The sequence below is a fragment of the Theobroma cacao genome, chromosome 6 (assembly GCF_053813885.1).
Source record: "Theobroma cacao isolate CCN51 chromosome 6, ASM5381388v1, whole genome shotgun sequence".
Taxonomy (NCBI): domain Eukaryota; kingdom Viridiplantae; phylum Streptophyta; class Magnoliopsida; order Malvales; family Malvaceae; genus Theobroma; species Theobroma cacao.
The window spans coordinates 24136427-24155803 of NC_142644.1; the positions used below are offsets into that span (position 1 = coordinate 24136427).

A 19377-nucleotide genomic window follows, 5' to 3' on the forward strand; every position below is an offset into this window, starting at 1 on the left:
AGCATGAAATGGCATTCTTTAGGGGATACAGCGGGAGTAACGGGCTAAAAAGGAAATAACTAAACATCCGCAAATCTTGGTCATGCCACACACGACACAACACAACAACCATATCACTATATATGAAACAATGTGACTCAATCCGTTTCGGACATCACAGGCTCATAAAAGAACATGTGACCCTAACTCCATATGCTTGAAGTGGGTCCCTAGTCAATCCATTCAATGATAGCTATTTATTATTGCGATGAACCTAGACCATGGTAAAATACATTTTTCCACCTTCCACAATAACAGCTAATTGCTTCGACGGTAGATATAGAAAAAGCGCTTGAATGAGGTTCTTCTTTTGTTTATCCCACGTGGTGATTGGCTGATTGCTTCTTAATTCCTGTTTCTTACCTAACCCCAGAAATTTGACTGATGACCAAGGAATTTCAAAAGTATCCAACCAAAGACTAAAAAGGAATTGATTTAGAAAATGAAATGAACAAAATGAAAAAGCACCGTCTGTTGTGGCAGTTGGTGAAAATGGAAGTGGAAGAACTCTGTAAAACTCCATGGCGTTGAGTATTGGGGGAAGGTCGGATTCCTCTGTTGCATCAATAGTAAAGTTAATTACTCCTTGAACCGGTAAATTCTGGGAGCTTACCGATAACGGCTTTAAATACTCAAGAGTAATCGGTTTACTCTTGACACCATTCAAAGTGATGGTGAATTTTCTAAGTTGATCTTGCCGCGCAGTCTCTACAACCTCAGCGAAGTAAAAGCAGACAAGATATTGACTAGAGGGGAAAAGAGATGAGTGGTAAGTATAATTCAGGGATCTGGAGCCATTGACTGGCCGGATAGCAGTTCTCAAGACCTCAGCCGGTACTTTGTATAAATCATTACCCTGGTTGGCGATATTCAATGAGGGAGAAATCGGAACAGAACTCGGAAACTGGAGAGGTAGCCAGATGCGGTCATAACCATCATCCTTGTACCTATTGAGAGACACATTTGGATGAATAGAAATAAATTAATGTATAAGAGAAAAAATTAAACCACATGGATCATTAACAGAAATATATGCAACCTCTACCACGAACAATTATATAACATTAATTAATTATAATTGTTCAAAATGTAAAATAAGAATAAAAATATAATACCCACGAATTAATTAATAGCGAAATCAGAGGAATACATAAATTAAGCACCAAATATATTATTCAACAACGACATTACAATTTACAACGACAAGTGATAACATAACAGTAGTCTTACCTGAAAGAGTTATTACTAGAGATGCCCAGGTCAACAGTCTTGACGTTTCCTAGTGCTACGGAGTTGGTTGTATTAAAAGCTGAATCATTTGAAAGCCGTAATTCCAATGCCGAAATGAAAGGAACTCCAAAGCCGGTGTTTACAAGACATACATATCCAGTATCAGCTGTGAAGAAGTGAATAATTTCGAGGAAGAGCATGTACCACACGGATGGCAATCTCACGGTGTCCCAGTAATTAACTCCCACATATAGCTCAAATTCTGGTATTTTATTCTTGTTATCATAATTTCCATATAAAAAGGAAGCCCTAATACGGTAGCTGTTATTTCTGCCTTGTTCAGGTTTCAGAGTGTAACAGTTCTTTTTTCCATTAGGAAAACTTCTCAAGTTCCTGTACTCCCTCCAATGCACAGGGTAATAATTGGTACCGCTGGCACTAGGTGATATGTCATGGTTTTCACCAGTTCCAATAAAATCTTTATCGGACTTGTAGAATATACCAGTTTCATCGTTAAGGTAGTCTTCCTCTACTCCGCAATCGATGCTTATGAAACCTTATCATCATTTAGAGCACATAACCAATTACTGTCTGGAGTTACCAAATTAATCTTCGTGCGTTGATGTTCATATTAATATCCACAAATATAAAAAGACTGTTCTACATTTATTATAATGATGAATAGTAGTATACTATCTTGTAGATTTTTTTTTTTACAATATTTATATAAAGTTGCTGGTATATTTTAACAAGTCAGATTTTCAATAAAGTTGATGATTTTATATGCATCTCTTATTAGTTTCATTTTGTCAAGTCAAACCCTTCTCTTATTTTATTAAAAGAATGGAGGAAAAATTACATAAATTTTATTCACAGTGTACGCAAAATTAAGTTATGCCATTTAATAAACCACCCAGCTAAATCTATCAAATTAAAAAGCTTTTTGCCAAATAATATTTCTCATTTTAAAATATATAGTTAAAATATTGTGGGAAGATGAAGTTTGGTACTTTGGATAGTTGGAGTTGAATATTTATAAATATTATAGTGAAAATAATTGTAAATGATATGAATATAATAAGATATCAAAAATAAAATTTGTTGCAATGAGAAATTATTTTAAAAATTATTTAGTCAATTTTAATGTCATACCTTTTGAAAGGAAATAAAATTAACTACCACCTCATTAATATTCATGGTTTTTGATTTTTCTTTTTTACAAAAACGGATGCTTATAATAGGAACTCAAAATTGAATTGTTACATCGAACGAGAAAATGAAATTAACAAAAAAGGGTTCTGAAAAAAAAAATCTTTCTTAGGTATCAGAGTAAATTAAACAAATTAGGTGTTTAAAATTATGATTTGAAAATAGTGTAAAGTTAATGTGAGTACTGAGTCAACAATACCAATTATGACTTTTCCAAAAAAAAAAAAAACTAATATCATTTATGGATCAAACTGATCATGACTTATATTCAAATCAATCCTCCTAAAAAGAAAGTTATAAATCGAAATCCACATTCCCAATAATATTCAACAATAACAAGAAGCGAAGCTAAGGAACTTGGTGGCTAGCTCTACTCCAAAATATTTTGTTAAAGAAACTAGCGTCCGGTTCCTCCTATACATATGCTAATTAATGTACTGTGCCGCTAGAACATTGCTCAATGTCGCATTAGAGTTGGATTAATTTTAGAAACATCCCTAGGAAAATAAGAATAAGCTGGTTGACAGCAAATTAAATTAAGTTGAAGAGAAGATTTATGCATGCACTTACCCGGATTATTTTGAGTGGCCAACTTTCTTCTTCCGACGTCTTGTTTGGTGGCCTCAGTTAGTGTGGGAGTATCCCAAGAAGACGTAATCCCGAAAACGAAAATGAAGAGTGGCAGTAGATTATGGAGCACGATAAACAATTTGTGTCTACCCACCATGCTGCTCTAATTTCCTTAGGAATTATGGATACAGATGCTTTGATTGAGATGCTCAATTGCCAATTTATATATAGTTACTACTAAAGATTATTTGCACTTAAGACCACGACTTGTAGGGCTTTTGGCGTAAGGAGAACGCCCAAGACTTTTCTGTTGGGTTATGGTTTTCCGGTGAAATCATAAATAACCGCGTTGTCATGGCCTACTTTTTTGTCTACTCCTCTTTTGCTTCATTATTTGCCTTCAATTTCTTAGATGTTCTAACCCTTCTTCTGGGTCTACGTGTTTGAACTAATCTTAAAAGAAAGCTACAGAGGCTATGCTTCATTCTTTCCAGATAAATGCATCAGGTTAGAAGTAAACTCTAGTCGACTACTCTCCACCAATAAGAAACTTCAACTTAAATTTGGGTTGAAAAGTCAATCAAACGAAGCATCAATGAATTTTGATAATTTTCGTCGTCTCTGCCATGTGACAGACGACAGTCCTTTCTAAAAAATGCCTTGCTGTAGAGATGGGGTTCCTTCTGGGGTTGTCCCGAATCACTCGCCGTTGAATTACAGAAAAGTCTCAACGTTTCATGTACTCCATATATTTCGTCAATACAAGTCTTCTCTGTATCAAGTCGTCGCATATATGTATATTAATTTGTAGTGCTTTATCTTCTTACGACCAGAAAAGGGAGGGTCAACAATATCTTGTCGTGTTGATTCGATGTCACTAGTTGGCTTGGTTTTGATTTTTGCAAGCATGTGATCTTAGTTTAAGTCTGGGTTATTTTGATACTTTAGTCTGAGGTGATTTAACTCATTACGCTATTGTTTTATTAGCATAGGAATTATGATATGCATAAATTTTGAGTCTGATTGTTTAAGCCGAATGTTTTTTTGTATAGGGGCTTGTTTTCTTGTCTAGTGCTGCCAATAACTTTGTGAACACTCATCTATCTTTTTTAACTGTATAGGGCTACATCTTCACCAAAGCTAGTCATCTTATGCTAAGAAGAGTCTTTTTATCACTTTGGTTTAAGACTTATGGTATTCTAATTTTTGGTTTAATAAACAAAATCACTTTTAATATATATATATATATATCTTTAGAGAAAGAGAAAGAGAGAGTAACTTAATATAAATAAATCATTATCTAAACGTTAATAGTATTTTTTATGTCCCATTCTATTCGTTCATGCACCATTGTTAGTTTAAAATCAAGATATTTGACTGCGTTTGTATAATTTTAAGGGATCAATTGATAACTTGGGACGTGTAGATGTAATTAAATATTATGTTTGTCCATTTTCCGTTGCTAGAACTTCTCACCAATACATAATTATTAACTAAAAAAACAAACAAGTAATGATAAAAAGAAAATATTCAAAAATTCTCTGTCGTTTTAAGGGGCCATCTCTATAGCCAAACATTCCTTAAGTTCTGCTAGCACGTGACTAGTGTTTGGCCTTTTGCTTGCAGTTGGCTGTGTACATGCCATGGCTAATGATCTCCAGACAGCATTGATCTTAAATTTGCCTTTCAACTTAGGATTAACGATGCTCCGAATGTTAGAAATATTTGAAAAGAAAGAAGAAATTTTGAGTAGAAAGAAGAGGATGAGTGTGAATTAACATTTTTTAAGGTATTTTTTCAATCTATAAGATATAATAAAATTCTTAACACACTTATTAAAATAATAAAAATGACAGTATAATAACGTTATTTATATAATAAGCTAACATATACATCTTTCAATGAAAATACTTATTTCCTTTCATAATATAATTCTTTAAACAATAGTTTCCTTTCACAATCTATCTACTTAAAAGTTATATTTAATAAGGTAACTTTTTCCTAACTCTTCAGTTATTACTTTTCATCAATAAGCACTTTTCATAAATAACGTTTTATTATTTAATCCAAAAATTAGAATAATAAAATTAATTGCTTATTAATGTTTTAGTTTTAGAGTCCAAAAACCAACATTAACACACTATCTAACAATCCCCCACCTGTTTGAAATGTTGGTTTTTTTCTATATAATATATTTATTTACTTATTTCTACCTTTCACACAAACGAATATTACGTATACAAAAAGGTATCTCTCAATTTTAACCATCAATTGGCGAATGTATCTTAGAACCTTAACAAAGTAGATAGTGTTCTCAAATTGAACCTCAACTTCTAGTATTAGAATTGAAGATACATCACATGTAATATTCATTTATATTTCTATAAATGGTGGTTCACTTTTAGCACCATAATGGCTATGTGCTTATCCTGTTTCATAATAGACATTTACCTTCAAATTCTTCTTGTTAAAGCGGCACTACTCCTTATGTTTATGTAAGTGAAGCTTTTATTAATATCCCCATTACTTTAGACATTTTCTTTTCATAATATAATATTCAAACTCCATTAAGAGTATAAACTCATTCTTTATACGCAATGGACTACACTATTTTTAAATAAGATTTTGAGGAATGGGTTCCAATAGTGCATCACAAACGCATAATAATAAATTGTTTTTACCCATTGAACTTTGTAATTAGAGGTCACTAATAAAAAGTTGGGTTTTCACCATTGGTGTTGAGTAGGGGTCTTAAACCCATTCCTTTTGTAGTACTATTTACCAAATTGCTTGGTAAACCTTTTGTTTGAGGATATGCCAAATTACTTACAGATTTAACATATGTTATGGTAATTACCCCACTAAAGATTAATTCTCTAATATAATCATGTCTTGAACTTAAATGTCTAGATTTTTCATTATAGACATCACTATACGCTTTAGACATTATAGCAGTTTATCACAATATAAAGAAATGGTTGGTATCGGCTGTGGCCACAACTCTATATCTAATAACAAATTTTTCAATAATTTCGCTTATTTTCCTGTTGTAGTTAAAGCTATAAACTCAGATTCTATTATTGAATGTGAGATGCAAGTTTGTTTCTTAAATGCCCAACAATTGCACCACCTCCTAGTGTAAAAATCCAACATGAAGTGGACTTATTATCATTTACACTAGTAATCTAATTTACATCAGAGTATCCTTCTAATACTCTTGGATAATTTGAATAATGTAAGCCAAAATTTTTAGTTCTTTTAAGATATCCAAGAATTCTTCCAATGGCTTTCCAATGAATTATACTAGGCCTACTTGTATATCTTGATAATTTGCAAACTACAACTGCAATATCTGGCCTAGTGTAATGCATAGCATACATAATGCTTCCAACAACACTAGAATATTCAAGTTATGCAATTACTTGGTCACCATTCTCATTCATCTTTATACTTGAGTCATATGAAATACTAAATTCTTTTATATTGAGATATTTAAATTTATTGATCAATTTCTCAATATGGTGACTTTGATTAATAACATAACCATTATTATGTTTCTTAACTTTAATACCAAAAATGGTATCAACCTCTTTCAAATCCTTCATTTTAAATACATAGATTAAATATTTCTTTGTTTCATTTATGCCGATCATGTTATTGCTAAATATTAGCATATCGTCAACATAAAGGCATATTATTAATCCATAATCTTTGGTAAATTTTGAGTAAACACACTTGTCAGCCCCATTATGTTTATAATCATAAGACAATATGGATGGGTCAAAATTCTCATGCCATTGTTTAGGAGCTTGTTTTACCCCACAAAGTGATTTAACCAATTTACAAACTTCTCTCTCATTTCCAGGAAGTTTAAAACCTTTTAGTTATTCCATATATACTTTCCTCCTTTAAATCACCATTTAGAAAGGCTACTTTAACATCCATTTGATGTACATGGAACTTATAGATTGAAGCTAGTGCTATAAGGGTTCTAATGGATGTTATTCTAGCCATTGGAGCATATGTATCAAAATAGTCTATGCCTTCCTTTTGTTTGAAATCTTTAGCAACTAATCTTGCCTTAAAGGTTTGTACAAAACCATCGGTATTATATTTTCTTCTAAACACCCATTTACATTCAATTGATTTAGAATATGAAGGTAAATCAACTAAGATCCATGTATTATTAGACATTATTTAGTCCATTTCGTCATTTACGGCTTTTTTTTCAAAAAGTTGCATTTCTTGAAGACATTGTTTCATTAAAAGTTTTGGGGTTTTCATCTACACTTAGTAGAATTGGTGTTTTATTTAGTATATTGGTTTCATCTCCTTCAACTAGAAAAACAATTAAATTTGAAGAAACATAATCAGAGCCTAAATGTTTATCTTTTCTCAATCTTTGACTCCTTTTTAGCTCAATAGATTCATTAATTTCTTTTCTTTTTTCACCAACTATTGGAGCTATTTTAAATTGCTTTTCCTTTTCAAAATTAACAGAATTGTAAATAAATATATTTTCAAAGAAATTAACATTAATAGATTCAACTATAACATTAGAATTTAAATCAAGTAATATATATGCTTTTGAATTTTGTGCATAACCAACAAAATTACTTTTGATGCCTCTAGGTTCTAATTTTGTCTTATGAGGATCCTTGACTTTATAATAAGCAACACATCTCCACACTTTAATTCAAGTCTGGTTTTCTATCATTATTCCATAATTCATATGATGTTATAAGTACTTTTTTTAAAAGAACTCTATTACTTATATGAGAAGCTATCAAAAGTGTTTCTTTCCAAAGATTAAAAGAAGCCCTTGCATTTAACAATATACAATTTACCATATTTACTAATGCTCTATTTCTTCATTCGGCTAATCAATTATGTTGGGGTGCATAAGGAGTTGTTCTTTGATGAATTATTCCATTCTCTATACAAAATAGAGAAAACGAATACATAAAATATTCTCTTTCTCTATCACTTTGAAGAATTTTAATCTTTTTTTTTTATTTTCAACAACAGTTTTAAATTCTTTGAATTTGTCAAATGCTTAATCTTTTGTTTTCATTAAATAAACATGAGTGAAGCGAGAATAATCATCAATGAAGGTTATAAAATACATTTCTCTCTCCTTATTAGTAAACCATTTAGTTCACAAATATCAGAATGTACAAGTTTTAATAATTCTGATTTTCTTTCAACTTTTGGAAAAGGTTTCTTAGTCATTTTTGCCTCAACACAAATTTCACATTTTTCAAAACTATCTTTTTGACATGGAATGTAAACATGCTTTGACATAAAATTTAAAGATTGAAAATTTAAATGACCTAGTCTAGCATGCCATAAATCAAAAGAACACTCAACAATATAAGCAAAAGAATTATTCATTTCATTGATACTGAGTTTGAACATTCCGTCACAGGAATATCCTTTTCCAACAAATACAACATTTTTCGATGCTATAATCTTATTGGATTCTAATACAATCTTAAAACCATTCTAACACAATAGATATACAGATACAAGATTTTTTCTAATTTCAAGAACATGAAATGCGTTAAATAAAGTTAATTTTAGCCGTAAGGCAAAGTTTAACTCAAGCATTCCTTTGTCAAGTACCTTAGTATGATTATGGTTCCCCATTAGAATTTCTTCTTGTCTCTTAAGTTCTTCATAACTCTTGAACTGCCTTTTGTCATTGCAAACATGAATAGTAGGATCGGAATCTAGTCACCATTTTGAACGTTTTGTTACAATAACCATGTATGTACTTTGGTAACCATTCTAATATGCATTTCAATTACCATCGCAACAAATTCTTTGCAATCACGTTCAACAAGGTTTACCTTGTTTCCAAAACCAGAATTAGCAGTCTTGTTTTTAAGATTTTTAAAATTTTTGAACTTGCACTCCTTGATAAAATGTCTTTTTTTCCACAATGATAACACATTTTATCACTATTAAATTTCTTGAAGTAATTTTTCTAGACTCTTTTTCATTTCATTTTTCCAAAACTCTTTTCTTTTTCACTAATGAGATTTACATTTGTTACAAGAATGAGTGCATTTTTAGCACAATTTTCTACCTCAATATTCAAACGAGCTTGAATCTCTTCAATAGTAAAACTTTTTGGAAAATGCAAAATTTCTTCCTATATCCATTCCAAGAAGGTAGAAGGCTAGACAAAATTGCTCCCACTTGAAGTGAGTTAGGAATTTTTATTTTCAGTTCACCTAATTTAGAAGTTAGAATTTGTAACTCATATACTTGATTCATAATTGGTTTGGTATCCATCATGGTAAACTCGAATTATGTCAATGCAACAAATTTATCTGTACCTTTTTTTCTCCTTATTGTATGTTTCCTTAAGTGTGGTTCAGATTTCCTTTGTTGAAGTCTTATTTTTATTTTTTTTAATGCTGAAAATTCACGCAGGGCCCAACTATCTTGTTAAATTTTATTAATTACGAAATAAAAAAAGTACAAAGGAGGGGGGCCTAACCATAGCTCCAAATTACATTATCATAAGAAAGTTTCAGAGAAGCACCTAGAGTAAGGAAAACCATTTTACGTGCATAACTTTTGATGCTACAGTAAAACAGATATTACTTACTATTACATTGAGACAATTAACTAAAATAAAATTTAAAGCAGGAAATGAAAATAAGAAAAGCACCTAGATGGAGTGTTTCATTTTATGACCATATTTTTTACTATCGTCATAAAATTGAAACACTTCCATATTACAAAAATCTATGTGAATAACAAAAGAAGAAAAATAAATTAGGAGTACTACTCATTTACATTCATTTGAAGCAAACATAAGGTAAACTAACTTTATCTAATCTAAGAATACCTTTAAGTTGACCTTCTGCTTGTGAAAATACCTGCAAGTTCTGGTGCGTATGCCATTGATTTGAGAGATGGTCTGCTGCCTGGTTTCCTTCTCTATGGATGTGCGAAATCCGAAAAGAGATATCACTTAAGGATCTGCGAATGGAAGCAAGCAAATACCGAGTCTTAGAGAATTTGTTGAAGTCTTATGTATGAAAATATCATACAATCGATCAATGAGAGAATTTTTTTTTTTTAATTGTGGGAAGGGAGATTCGAACCTTGCTCTTTAGGTAGGAGAATTTTGCACCAACTAATGAGCCAAATGCTTGGGTGCATTGATCAGTGAGAGAATTGAGAATGTATCCACAACATATAAACTCGTCATGTTTTCATTTTTCCATGTTAACATTGGTAGTGGTTGCGATAGCAGTTGTTGTTGCAGTAGTGTTTTTAGAAAATGTTGCTTCTGCTAATATGATCTTTTTTGGATTTGATGGTTAGTCTATCTCAATAACATAATAAATCTTCAATGTGGTTAATAGGAATACTATCTTGTTCCTCCATCTAGTGAAATTCGTTCCATCAAATCTGTCAAATTTGATCACTTCCTGATTTTGGAAGTGAACCTTCACACTTGAATCTAGCTCAATCTCCATCACGAAACAATTGTGAAAATGGTTAAAGAAATACCTTAAGATTGTTAGAAATATTTGATAAGAAAGAAGAAATTTAGAGAAGAAAAAAAGTTATGACTTTGAGGGCGTGAAAACGCTTTCTTTAAGGTATTTTCTCAACCTCTAGGATATAATAAAATCCTTAACACACTTATCAGAACAGTGAAAATGGTAGTATAATAACACTATTTATATCATAAGCGAATATATACGTCTTTCAATGAAAAAACTTGTTCCATTTCATAATACAACTCTTCAAATAGTAGTTTCATTTCAAAATCTAACTACTTGAAAGTTATATTTAACAAGGTAACTTTTTCCTAACTCTTTAGTCATGACTTTTCATCAATAAGCACTTTCATAAATAACTTTTTATTATTTAATCTGAAAATTAGAATAACTAAATTAATTACTTATTAATGTTGTAGTTCAATATGGATGCCCTTCCTTTCGATTGTAAGAGTCACTTTTTCAAGTATATATGTGAATGTTGTAATATTCAGGCCTTGCTCGTTGGCTAGTGATTAAGTCAATCAGAATTTTCCCATAACATTAAACATCACCTTTTTTATTAAGGTTTCCCGATTTATGATGAAATCTATAGGGAAAACACAAATGACTTTTGAGTTTTGTTAGTGAGATATTTACTACAAAAATAGAAAAACTAGAACTGTAAAATGATGGCCCAAGCGAAAAAATATTTACACTAATTATATATATGTGGTTAATGTGGGAAAAAATGATAATGTCATGCGTGTTCTAATGTGTTAAATGCAATATGTGATTACAAGAACAATCACAAAAGGTTTTTTTTTCTTTTTTTTTGTATATATATAAGGAAAAAAATATGACAGAGCTCTTTGATTTTCTCAATTCTTCAACAATTATTTATATATTTTTTTTAAAGGCAATAGTTATGATTGTATTAAAAAAAAGGCCAAATGATGACCAGGTGGTCTCCAAGGGTGTTGTACAAAGCATCCAAGTGATGCTAGGAAGAAAGAAAAATAAACAAAAGATATTTGCCTATTAGAGAACAAAAAAACAGGGGGTTAATGGACCATAGCTAAAACAAATAATAATAAAAAAAGATATTTATGCAGAAGTCAAAACTAGCTGATAACCATGAAAAAATTTGGCTGGCGGAAGGCATCGGATTTTGCCAAGTTGTCAGCCATTTCGTTGGCACTTCTAAGTATGTGCATGATGCGTCAGTTAGTGATGTTGTGCTGCAGTGAGGCGATCCGAAACAAGATTGGTCTCATTCTCCATCTCCATGGCACTAAGTGGGGGTTTGTGATCTTTTTGACAACGTTGGATGAGTCACATTCAATGCTTAAAGCATGGGAAAATGACCATTTAGAGGCTGTAAGAAACTCAGCAAGGTTGGAGTCAATAACACTAACTGATTTTGAGAATAGCATTTTAATCAAGCCTTCGCTGTCCCAGAGTATTTCATCGATCCCAACATCTCTAAGGCATCCACTTATAGCCCTATCAATCTTGTATTTGAGGTGGTTAGGAAGGGGACAAGTACAAAGAACAGCAACAGGAGGTTGTTTCGATGTTGAAGCAATGGAAGACAAACTTGGTGAGCGGAAGATATTCAAGTGAAAGGAGGTGAGGATGTCCCATTTTGCTTTAGCCCACCAGGTTATTCTCATATGGGCTATATCAAAGACTTGGTTTCCGTCCCATTGCTTGTCGTTAAAGACGAGATCATTGTGGAAGAGCCAAATAGTCTAAATGATTGCGAAGAAGTTGAGCCTCCATAATGGCATTTTGCGAAGGGGAATGAGGGAGTTATTCCAAGCTTGGAAACAGACAGAAGGGTCTTAATGGCCGACCTAGTTAAAATTCCACAAATTACACCACTTTGCCTATATTAATCAAGTTTCTTGGCATGTAAAGAGGAGATTACTAACTGTTTCAAGGTGAGAATGGCATAAATAAAAGGCAGCTAACAGAAGTAGTAAAGATCATACCCTTCTTTTAAAGTTCGGCTTTCACTATAATTTTACCCTTGGGAACCTGCTAGTAGAAGGTTTTCACTTTATGTGGAGTACCAGACCAGTTTCCAAATGTCTGAAGTAGTTCCCTAATTGTCAGTGACGATATTACAGAAAGAGATGGAAGAGTATTTATTGCTAGGGGTGCTTTTCCAAACAAGTTTATCATTGAAATTCTCACCAAGCGCACTACTGTTAATGATTGAGAGAAAGTCCTGCCATTGGTCAACCTCCCATCCCATAAGTGTTAGGCAGAGTTGGATGTTCCGTTGCCAAATATGATCAAACTAGTTTCCAAACTCTTGAACCACCCCTGTTTTGTTAGTAGAGAGGGCATAAATCCTTGGAAATAAGTTTTTGAGGGACACATTGTGAATCCATCTGTCGTTCTAAAACTCTACACAATTGTCATTACCAATGTTGATTTTGAAGCTGGAATTAATTGTCGCATGGAACATGCTGGATGAATTGAACGAGCTGACAATGTTTTTCTAGATTGTAAAGCACTTACTAGGTAGCTCTTAAAAGGGAAGAAGCTTTAACAAGCTACCTTTGGTCTTAGCATTAATAAAGGACCTCCAAAAGCTGTCCGGTTCATTGTCGTAGCACCAAACTCATTTGTTAAGTAATGATTGATCAAGAAGTTGAAAATTGAAAATCTCGAGACCACTTAAGGATTTTAGGATTTTAGAAGGCACACCGAATCTCAATTGACAAGGTGGATCTTTCACGAGCAAGATGTATCGTTCCAAAGGAATCTTATTTGCAATTTTTCCAAATTTTCTTCAACACCTACAAGGATTTGAAACATAGACATGGAATAGATTGGTAAACTAGTGAGAACCGATTTAAGAAAGGTGATTCAACCTCTAATTAAGAGATTTCTAGCTTTCTAACTTGTAAGGTGGCTTCTAGTTTGTCAATCACCGACTGCCATGCTCTAAGAGGACTTTGTTTTGCATTTAGTGGTAGGTCAAGATAAGAAGATGGTAATGTGTTAGTTTTGTAGCAGATAATATTTGCCCATTCAGCGAGGGTGCTTTGATCGATTCTAATGCCATATAAGAAACTTTTATGGAAGTTGATGCGCAAGTCAGAGATAATGTAAAAGCACCAGAAGATTGTTTTGACATTGACCAAGTTATCCGGATCTAGTTAGAGGGTAAACGTAGTGCCATTAGTGTATTGGAGATGAGAAATTTTCAACTTGCTATTGCTCACTTTGAATCCTTTGATAAGCCTCATGTCGGAAGCTTTGCTAACAAGAATGCTTAAGGCTTCCACAACCAAGTTAAGAAGAAATAGCGAAAATGAGTAGCCCTTCCTTAAGCCATGTTTCATATTAAATTGTCACGTCGGAGCTTTGTTAACAAAGACCAAAATATTTGTAGAAGAAATGCAAGCTTGGACCTAAGACCTCCATTTATTGCCAAAGCCCATTTTAACTCTGAAATCCCACCTTAATGTAAATGCTAAGTTAAGAAAATCTTTAGATGAACATGTTGATTGTATGTTTGGAACATTCAAAACTATGTTTTAATCATGGAAAATTCTTGTTTTGATGCATTAAGATGATTTGATAAGTTTGATGTAAAAGGAATCCTATTGGACATGTTTCTAAAGTTTATTTTTGTTTACTAGAGCCTATCTATCTAAGATGTTCTTCATCTATCAATAGATATAATCTAGAAAGGTTTACTAAAAGCTGCCTTGAAAAACATATATGGATAGATAACCAGATCTATCCATAGATAGCCAGATCTATCCATAGATAGCCAGATCTATTGATAGATGACCCCCATTTATCAATAGATAGCAACTAAAAAGCTTTTAAAAGGACCTTGAAACCTATCTATCGATAGATAATGTCGTTTTCACAAAAATAGAACGGGTAAAAATGTATTTTCACACCCCATACTACAAATATGTCACATTTTTCAAGGGTTGGCAACCCTCAGCTGCATTTTGCAAGGTAAAACTCAATCTAAAACCCTTTCAACTCATTTTGAGCCAAAATCTTCGTTTTTTATGATTCTAAGCTTGTTTATGGGTTTTTTTTATATAATATTTCTATGCTTTATAATCTTTAAAGCTTAGATTTCTAGAACTGAAATATTTGTTTTCATTCCCAGAAATTCTGTTTAGTGATAAAGCTTAAGGACTTGGGGTTTTTCTAATCATTTAAGCTCATATAAGGTAAAAGTACTGGATTTATAGGTTTTTAGCATGGGTTTTAAGTTAAATCTAGTTTTAGTCAAAAGTGATTAAGATTTGAAAGTGCATAGAATGAATATTATGAGATTTTTATTCTAGGAAATGATTGTGATGATTGTTGTATGATAAGAACACTTGAAAACTCCATAAAATCTCGTTGAAACAGAGTCGTTATTGGAGCTAGGAATCAAATCTCTAATCAGGTGATTGGATACACCTTTTCATGTATTTTAATATGTAAAGCTAGCATGATTTTTGTCGAAATGATTATTTATGCATGATGAAATATTGTTTCCATTGATGGTTTATAAAGAATTTAGTGTTCAAGGTTTTCCAATGGTTTTCAATGAGTATGAAATGGATTTGAAATGATTTATGATGTGAGAAGACAATGATTTTCAAATTATTTATGAATCTACTACATATGTAATATGTTACTATGTATTAGTTTTCAACAAGGGGGATAAGCCCTTTTTATGTTTGAATTCCATTCGATTATTCCTACTTTTCGACTAGTGTGGGTACAAGACATTATCCATGTTAATGTCTGAATGTTATGATGCACATGCTTGACATGATGTAGCATGTAAGATAATGTTGGATGCATGAGTCTTCATCCATGATCCTATGTATGAACATGATGATGCTATGATTGTGGATGTATGAATTTCCACTTATGAGATAATGAAAAATATGACATATATGCGTATGATGTCTATATGTTGGAGGATGTATGATGTCCCTTCAAAGTTAAGAAATGAGATATAAGACATGAGTTGTATGTGTTAAGGAAGAATTCATGTACCCTATGGGTTAAGTATGAAAATGTGTACATGTATGAGAATGATTTATGAAAATGTACATGTTTATGATGTAAGCTAAGGATGAGAATGATCATAAGCTTAAAAGATCTATGATGATTGTGGATGAGGCTGATGTGCCATTCATATAGCTGTGATGGATGTTCACGCGAGGTGGACTAGATAGAGTGAGGACCTAGTCCACTACTTGTTTAAGTGGGGTGGGACCATTCATTAGTTCGTGGGTAAGGCCAATGTGCCATCCATGATAATACGCTAGAACCCAAGATAGTGAGGGTTTGTACCACTATTCGTCAGAATGGGGTGGACTCACTCACAATTAAAGATGTCAAGATAAATGGGATTAATGAGTCTAAGCTATGATTGAATGAGTATGAAAATGATCTGTTTACGATGAATGTTTATGTTATGATGTAACATCTGATGATGATGTAATTCACACTAGATTGTGGTGATTTTTGGCTTGGTTAGATAGAACTTCAACTTAGGGAATGATCCCTTAAGATAAAAGAACATATGGAATGGTAAAGTGTAGGATTTTACCTAAAAAACAGAGTTTTAAAAGCTATCTATCGATACTTGGAGAACATCTATCAATAGATAGAAAACAGAAGCTTCAGGAAGCATTGTATGTCCCATTTATCGATAGATACCCTTATTTATTGATAGATGCAAGATAGAATTGGATTATTATGCATGATTAAAGACTTTTCAAAGGCAAAAAGGTTTTTAAGGGTTATGTAAACCCACCTTCCATTCAAATGCTATTTAAAAAATATTTAAATACCAGGTTTCATGAACTTTATGATTAAATGGTTTATGAATGACATGAGATTTCAAGTGCATGTTTACAAAATACTCTTCTCCTTAGTTTGTGCCTTTCCCCATATCCACTCATAAAGTCTTTGTGACTCACGTTATTTTCCTTCACTATTTTTGTTATAGATTAGCAATAGCACTTTTAATAACAGTCAGTGTCATAGAGACATGATTTGCTCATCGTTTAATAGGTGATCTAGAAGCCACTTGCAACTTAAAGGTCGAGTCATGTTTTACAGATGAGTCGATTTTATTTATGTTTATGTTTATGGATAATGAATATGTTAATGATGATGTAGCCAATGTTTGGCATTTTATTTATGAATGTTATGTTATATGTGCAAAGGATGGCTTGAGAGCCTATATGGACACCCGAGGGTGTTGATAAATGTTTATATAATACTGTGTATGAGATTATAGCACTCTGATTATATATGATATGTTTGCACTTACACTATTTATGTTGAGAAGTTCCATAACTGTGTAATGTTGCCTATGATTGCATGCATGTGATTTCAATGTATGTGTATGGATAGTCGAATGTATGCTTTCACACATGATTATAAATGCTTAATGAATAAATGGGATGAGGCTTGCTTGTGCCTAATGAGCTATACTTGTTTAGGTCCATGTGTCGATCATATCCCACCATAAAATGGGTTGTGACATTAATCATGACAAGATCAAGAAGGGACCAATCAACACAATCAAAGGCTTTTTCGAAGTTGATTTTAAAGAAGAAACACCCTTCTTATTTTTCTTCATGGAGTTAATAACTTCATTTGCAATTAAGACGTTACTAGAGACTTGCCATCCCTTAATGAATGTAAATTGGTTTAGGCTAATGATTTTACTAGCAACTTTTTGTAAAAGGTTGGCAAGGATTTTTGCGAGAATTTTGCAAACACTTTTGACAAGGCTTATGAGTTTATAGTCTTTGAGTAATTCTACATTGGCACACTTAGGCACAAGAGTGCAAAAAGGCGCATTAATTTTCTCATCGATGGAATAAAAGTGGTAAAAAAACTATGGTACCTTTAAGATGTAGCCATTAACGCTTGAAGAAGTTGATATTGTAGCCATCGAGATTGAGAGCTTTATTCCCGTTGCAATCTTAGATGGTATCCTAAACTTCAACTTTTGAGAAAGGATTTTGCAACCAATTAGCGGATGCTGCAGATAATTGATGAAATTTGCAATTGAATTCACTCAGGTTAATGATAGGGTAAGAGCCACAGTGGGACTAAAAGTTAAAAGCTATCTTTTCTTTAAGAGTGAAAAGGGAGTTAATAGTGTTCCTACGAATAACGAGCTTTTTAATGAAGTTAGTGCACCTTTTGGTGGAGGCTGCCAAATAGAAGTACCTAGTATTGTGATCCCCTTTGAGGGACCACTTGATGTAAGATTTTTGCTATCATGAACGTTATTTTGCTCTATAGGGATCCCATAAATTACAACAAAGTTTCAAAATAAAAGCCCTTTTAGCTTAATCAACTACTCCCATCTATATGTCAAGATCAATAGCGTGTATTTCCTCCTCCAAGTTCTTAATTTTCTATCTGATGTCCCTTTAATTTAGCCTTTGCCAGTTTTTAATGGTAGGTTTGAGATCCCTTAATTTACACCAGATATTCAAGAATTCAAGATTATTAGCCGTAATGAAATTCCAAGCTTCCATGAACATTGGATTAAAGCTTTTGTCATCCAACTAGTAATTGAAGAGATGAAAAGGTTTTGGACCCCAATTTGTTGCATCAATAGCAATGGAGATAGGATGATGGTCTGATAATGATTTGCGAAGACATTTTTGGATAATGTCAGGAAATTCACTAAGTAGATCTATGGTGACCAAGAATTGCTTGAGACGATTGTAAGATGGAATGTCTTGATTGCTGCACTAGGTGAATGCATTTATGGAGAAAGGTAAATTAGAAAAACCAGCATTGAAGGCAAAGATGTTGAAGTTCTTAATTACTAGGATGGAGGAAAAGTTACTTATTCTTTCACTTAAACTCATAATTGCATTATAATCTCCACCGAGGTACCATAGGACACTAAAATTTTTATGGGTAAATAATAAGTCATTCTATAGCCGAGCTCTTTTCCCCATCGTCATTAAGTCCGTAAATGTTTCCAAATCGACATACAAAACCAGATGATTGAAATTTCCCAATGAGAAGAATAAGGTTTTTAGTAGTGATGACAACATCCAGTTCAAAAAAGCTGTCATTCCGTATAGAGACAAGGCCATTGAAAGCTGTCATTCTAGATACATAGTTGGTATTGTAGAAAGTGATTGGCCTACAGTGATTCACATAGTCTAATGTCCAGAGTTGTGAGCTTAGTTTCCTACAAAAACAACATACAGGGGTTTCTTTGTAGAACTAAATTTTTTATTACTTTTTGTTTGATAGAGTTATCCAATCCCCTAATGTTCCATGTAATGACACTCATTGTAAAGTAGAATTGCCAAATGGAGCTTCCTTGTTATTTTAGGCTGTTGACCATTGACAATCCTCCCATTCAAAAGTTTCAATTGTATCCTTGACATAATTTTGGTTGGGCTCAAATTCTAGGCCAACTTCAGTACCTAATTGATAAATTTTGCACACTTCCTTCTTGATGAGGGAGTTTTGGTAGGCAACATTGGAGTCAGTAATATATTTTCCTTGAGCAAATATCTAGGCAATAGGGACAAGAATCGGACTTTTGCTATTAAAAGCTCTCTTTGTGCTAACGTTAGTTTTCGAGGCACTTACACAATTACTCACATATTTTTTAATGGTTTTAAGCTGTGTTTGAAGGGAAAAGTCGATAGATGGATCAACAATTCTGGCTGATTGGGAGATGAGAGTTAATTAATGAGTTAGGTATTTGTTGCGATTGGATTCGACGGATTGGGGCAGTTGGGTCAAAGCATTGGGGGGATAGGGGTTCAATTTTTGGGAA

General features: G+C 32.7%; 1 protein-coding gene across 2 annotated transcripts in view; it reads right to left on the reverse strand.

Annotated features, from left to right (window-relative positions):
* LOC18596048 (putative LRR receptor-like serine/threonine-protein kinase At1g05700) overlaps window positions 1-3226 on the reverse strand; it is a 47278-nt gene extending 44052 nt beyond the window's left edge. For both annotated transcript variants that reach the window (XM_018122680.2, XM_088807694.1), the window contains exons 1-3: window positions 3049-3226; window positions 1270-1825; window positions 508-986 (exon numbers count right to left, since the gene is read on the reverse strand). In XM_018122680.2, coding sequence (XP_017978169.1) covers window positions 508-986; window positions 1270-1825; window positions 3049-3205 — 1192 coding nt within the window. In that variant the 5' untranslated portion in view covers window positions 3206-3226. The remainder of the gene's footprint in view (window positions 1-507; window positions 987-1269; window positions 1826-3048) is intronic.
* Between the last annotated feature and the right edge of the window lie 16151 nt (window positions 3227-19377).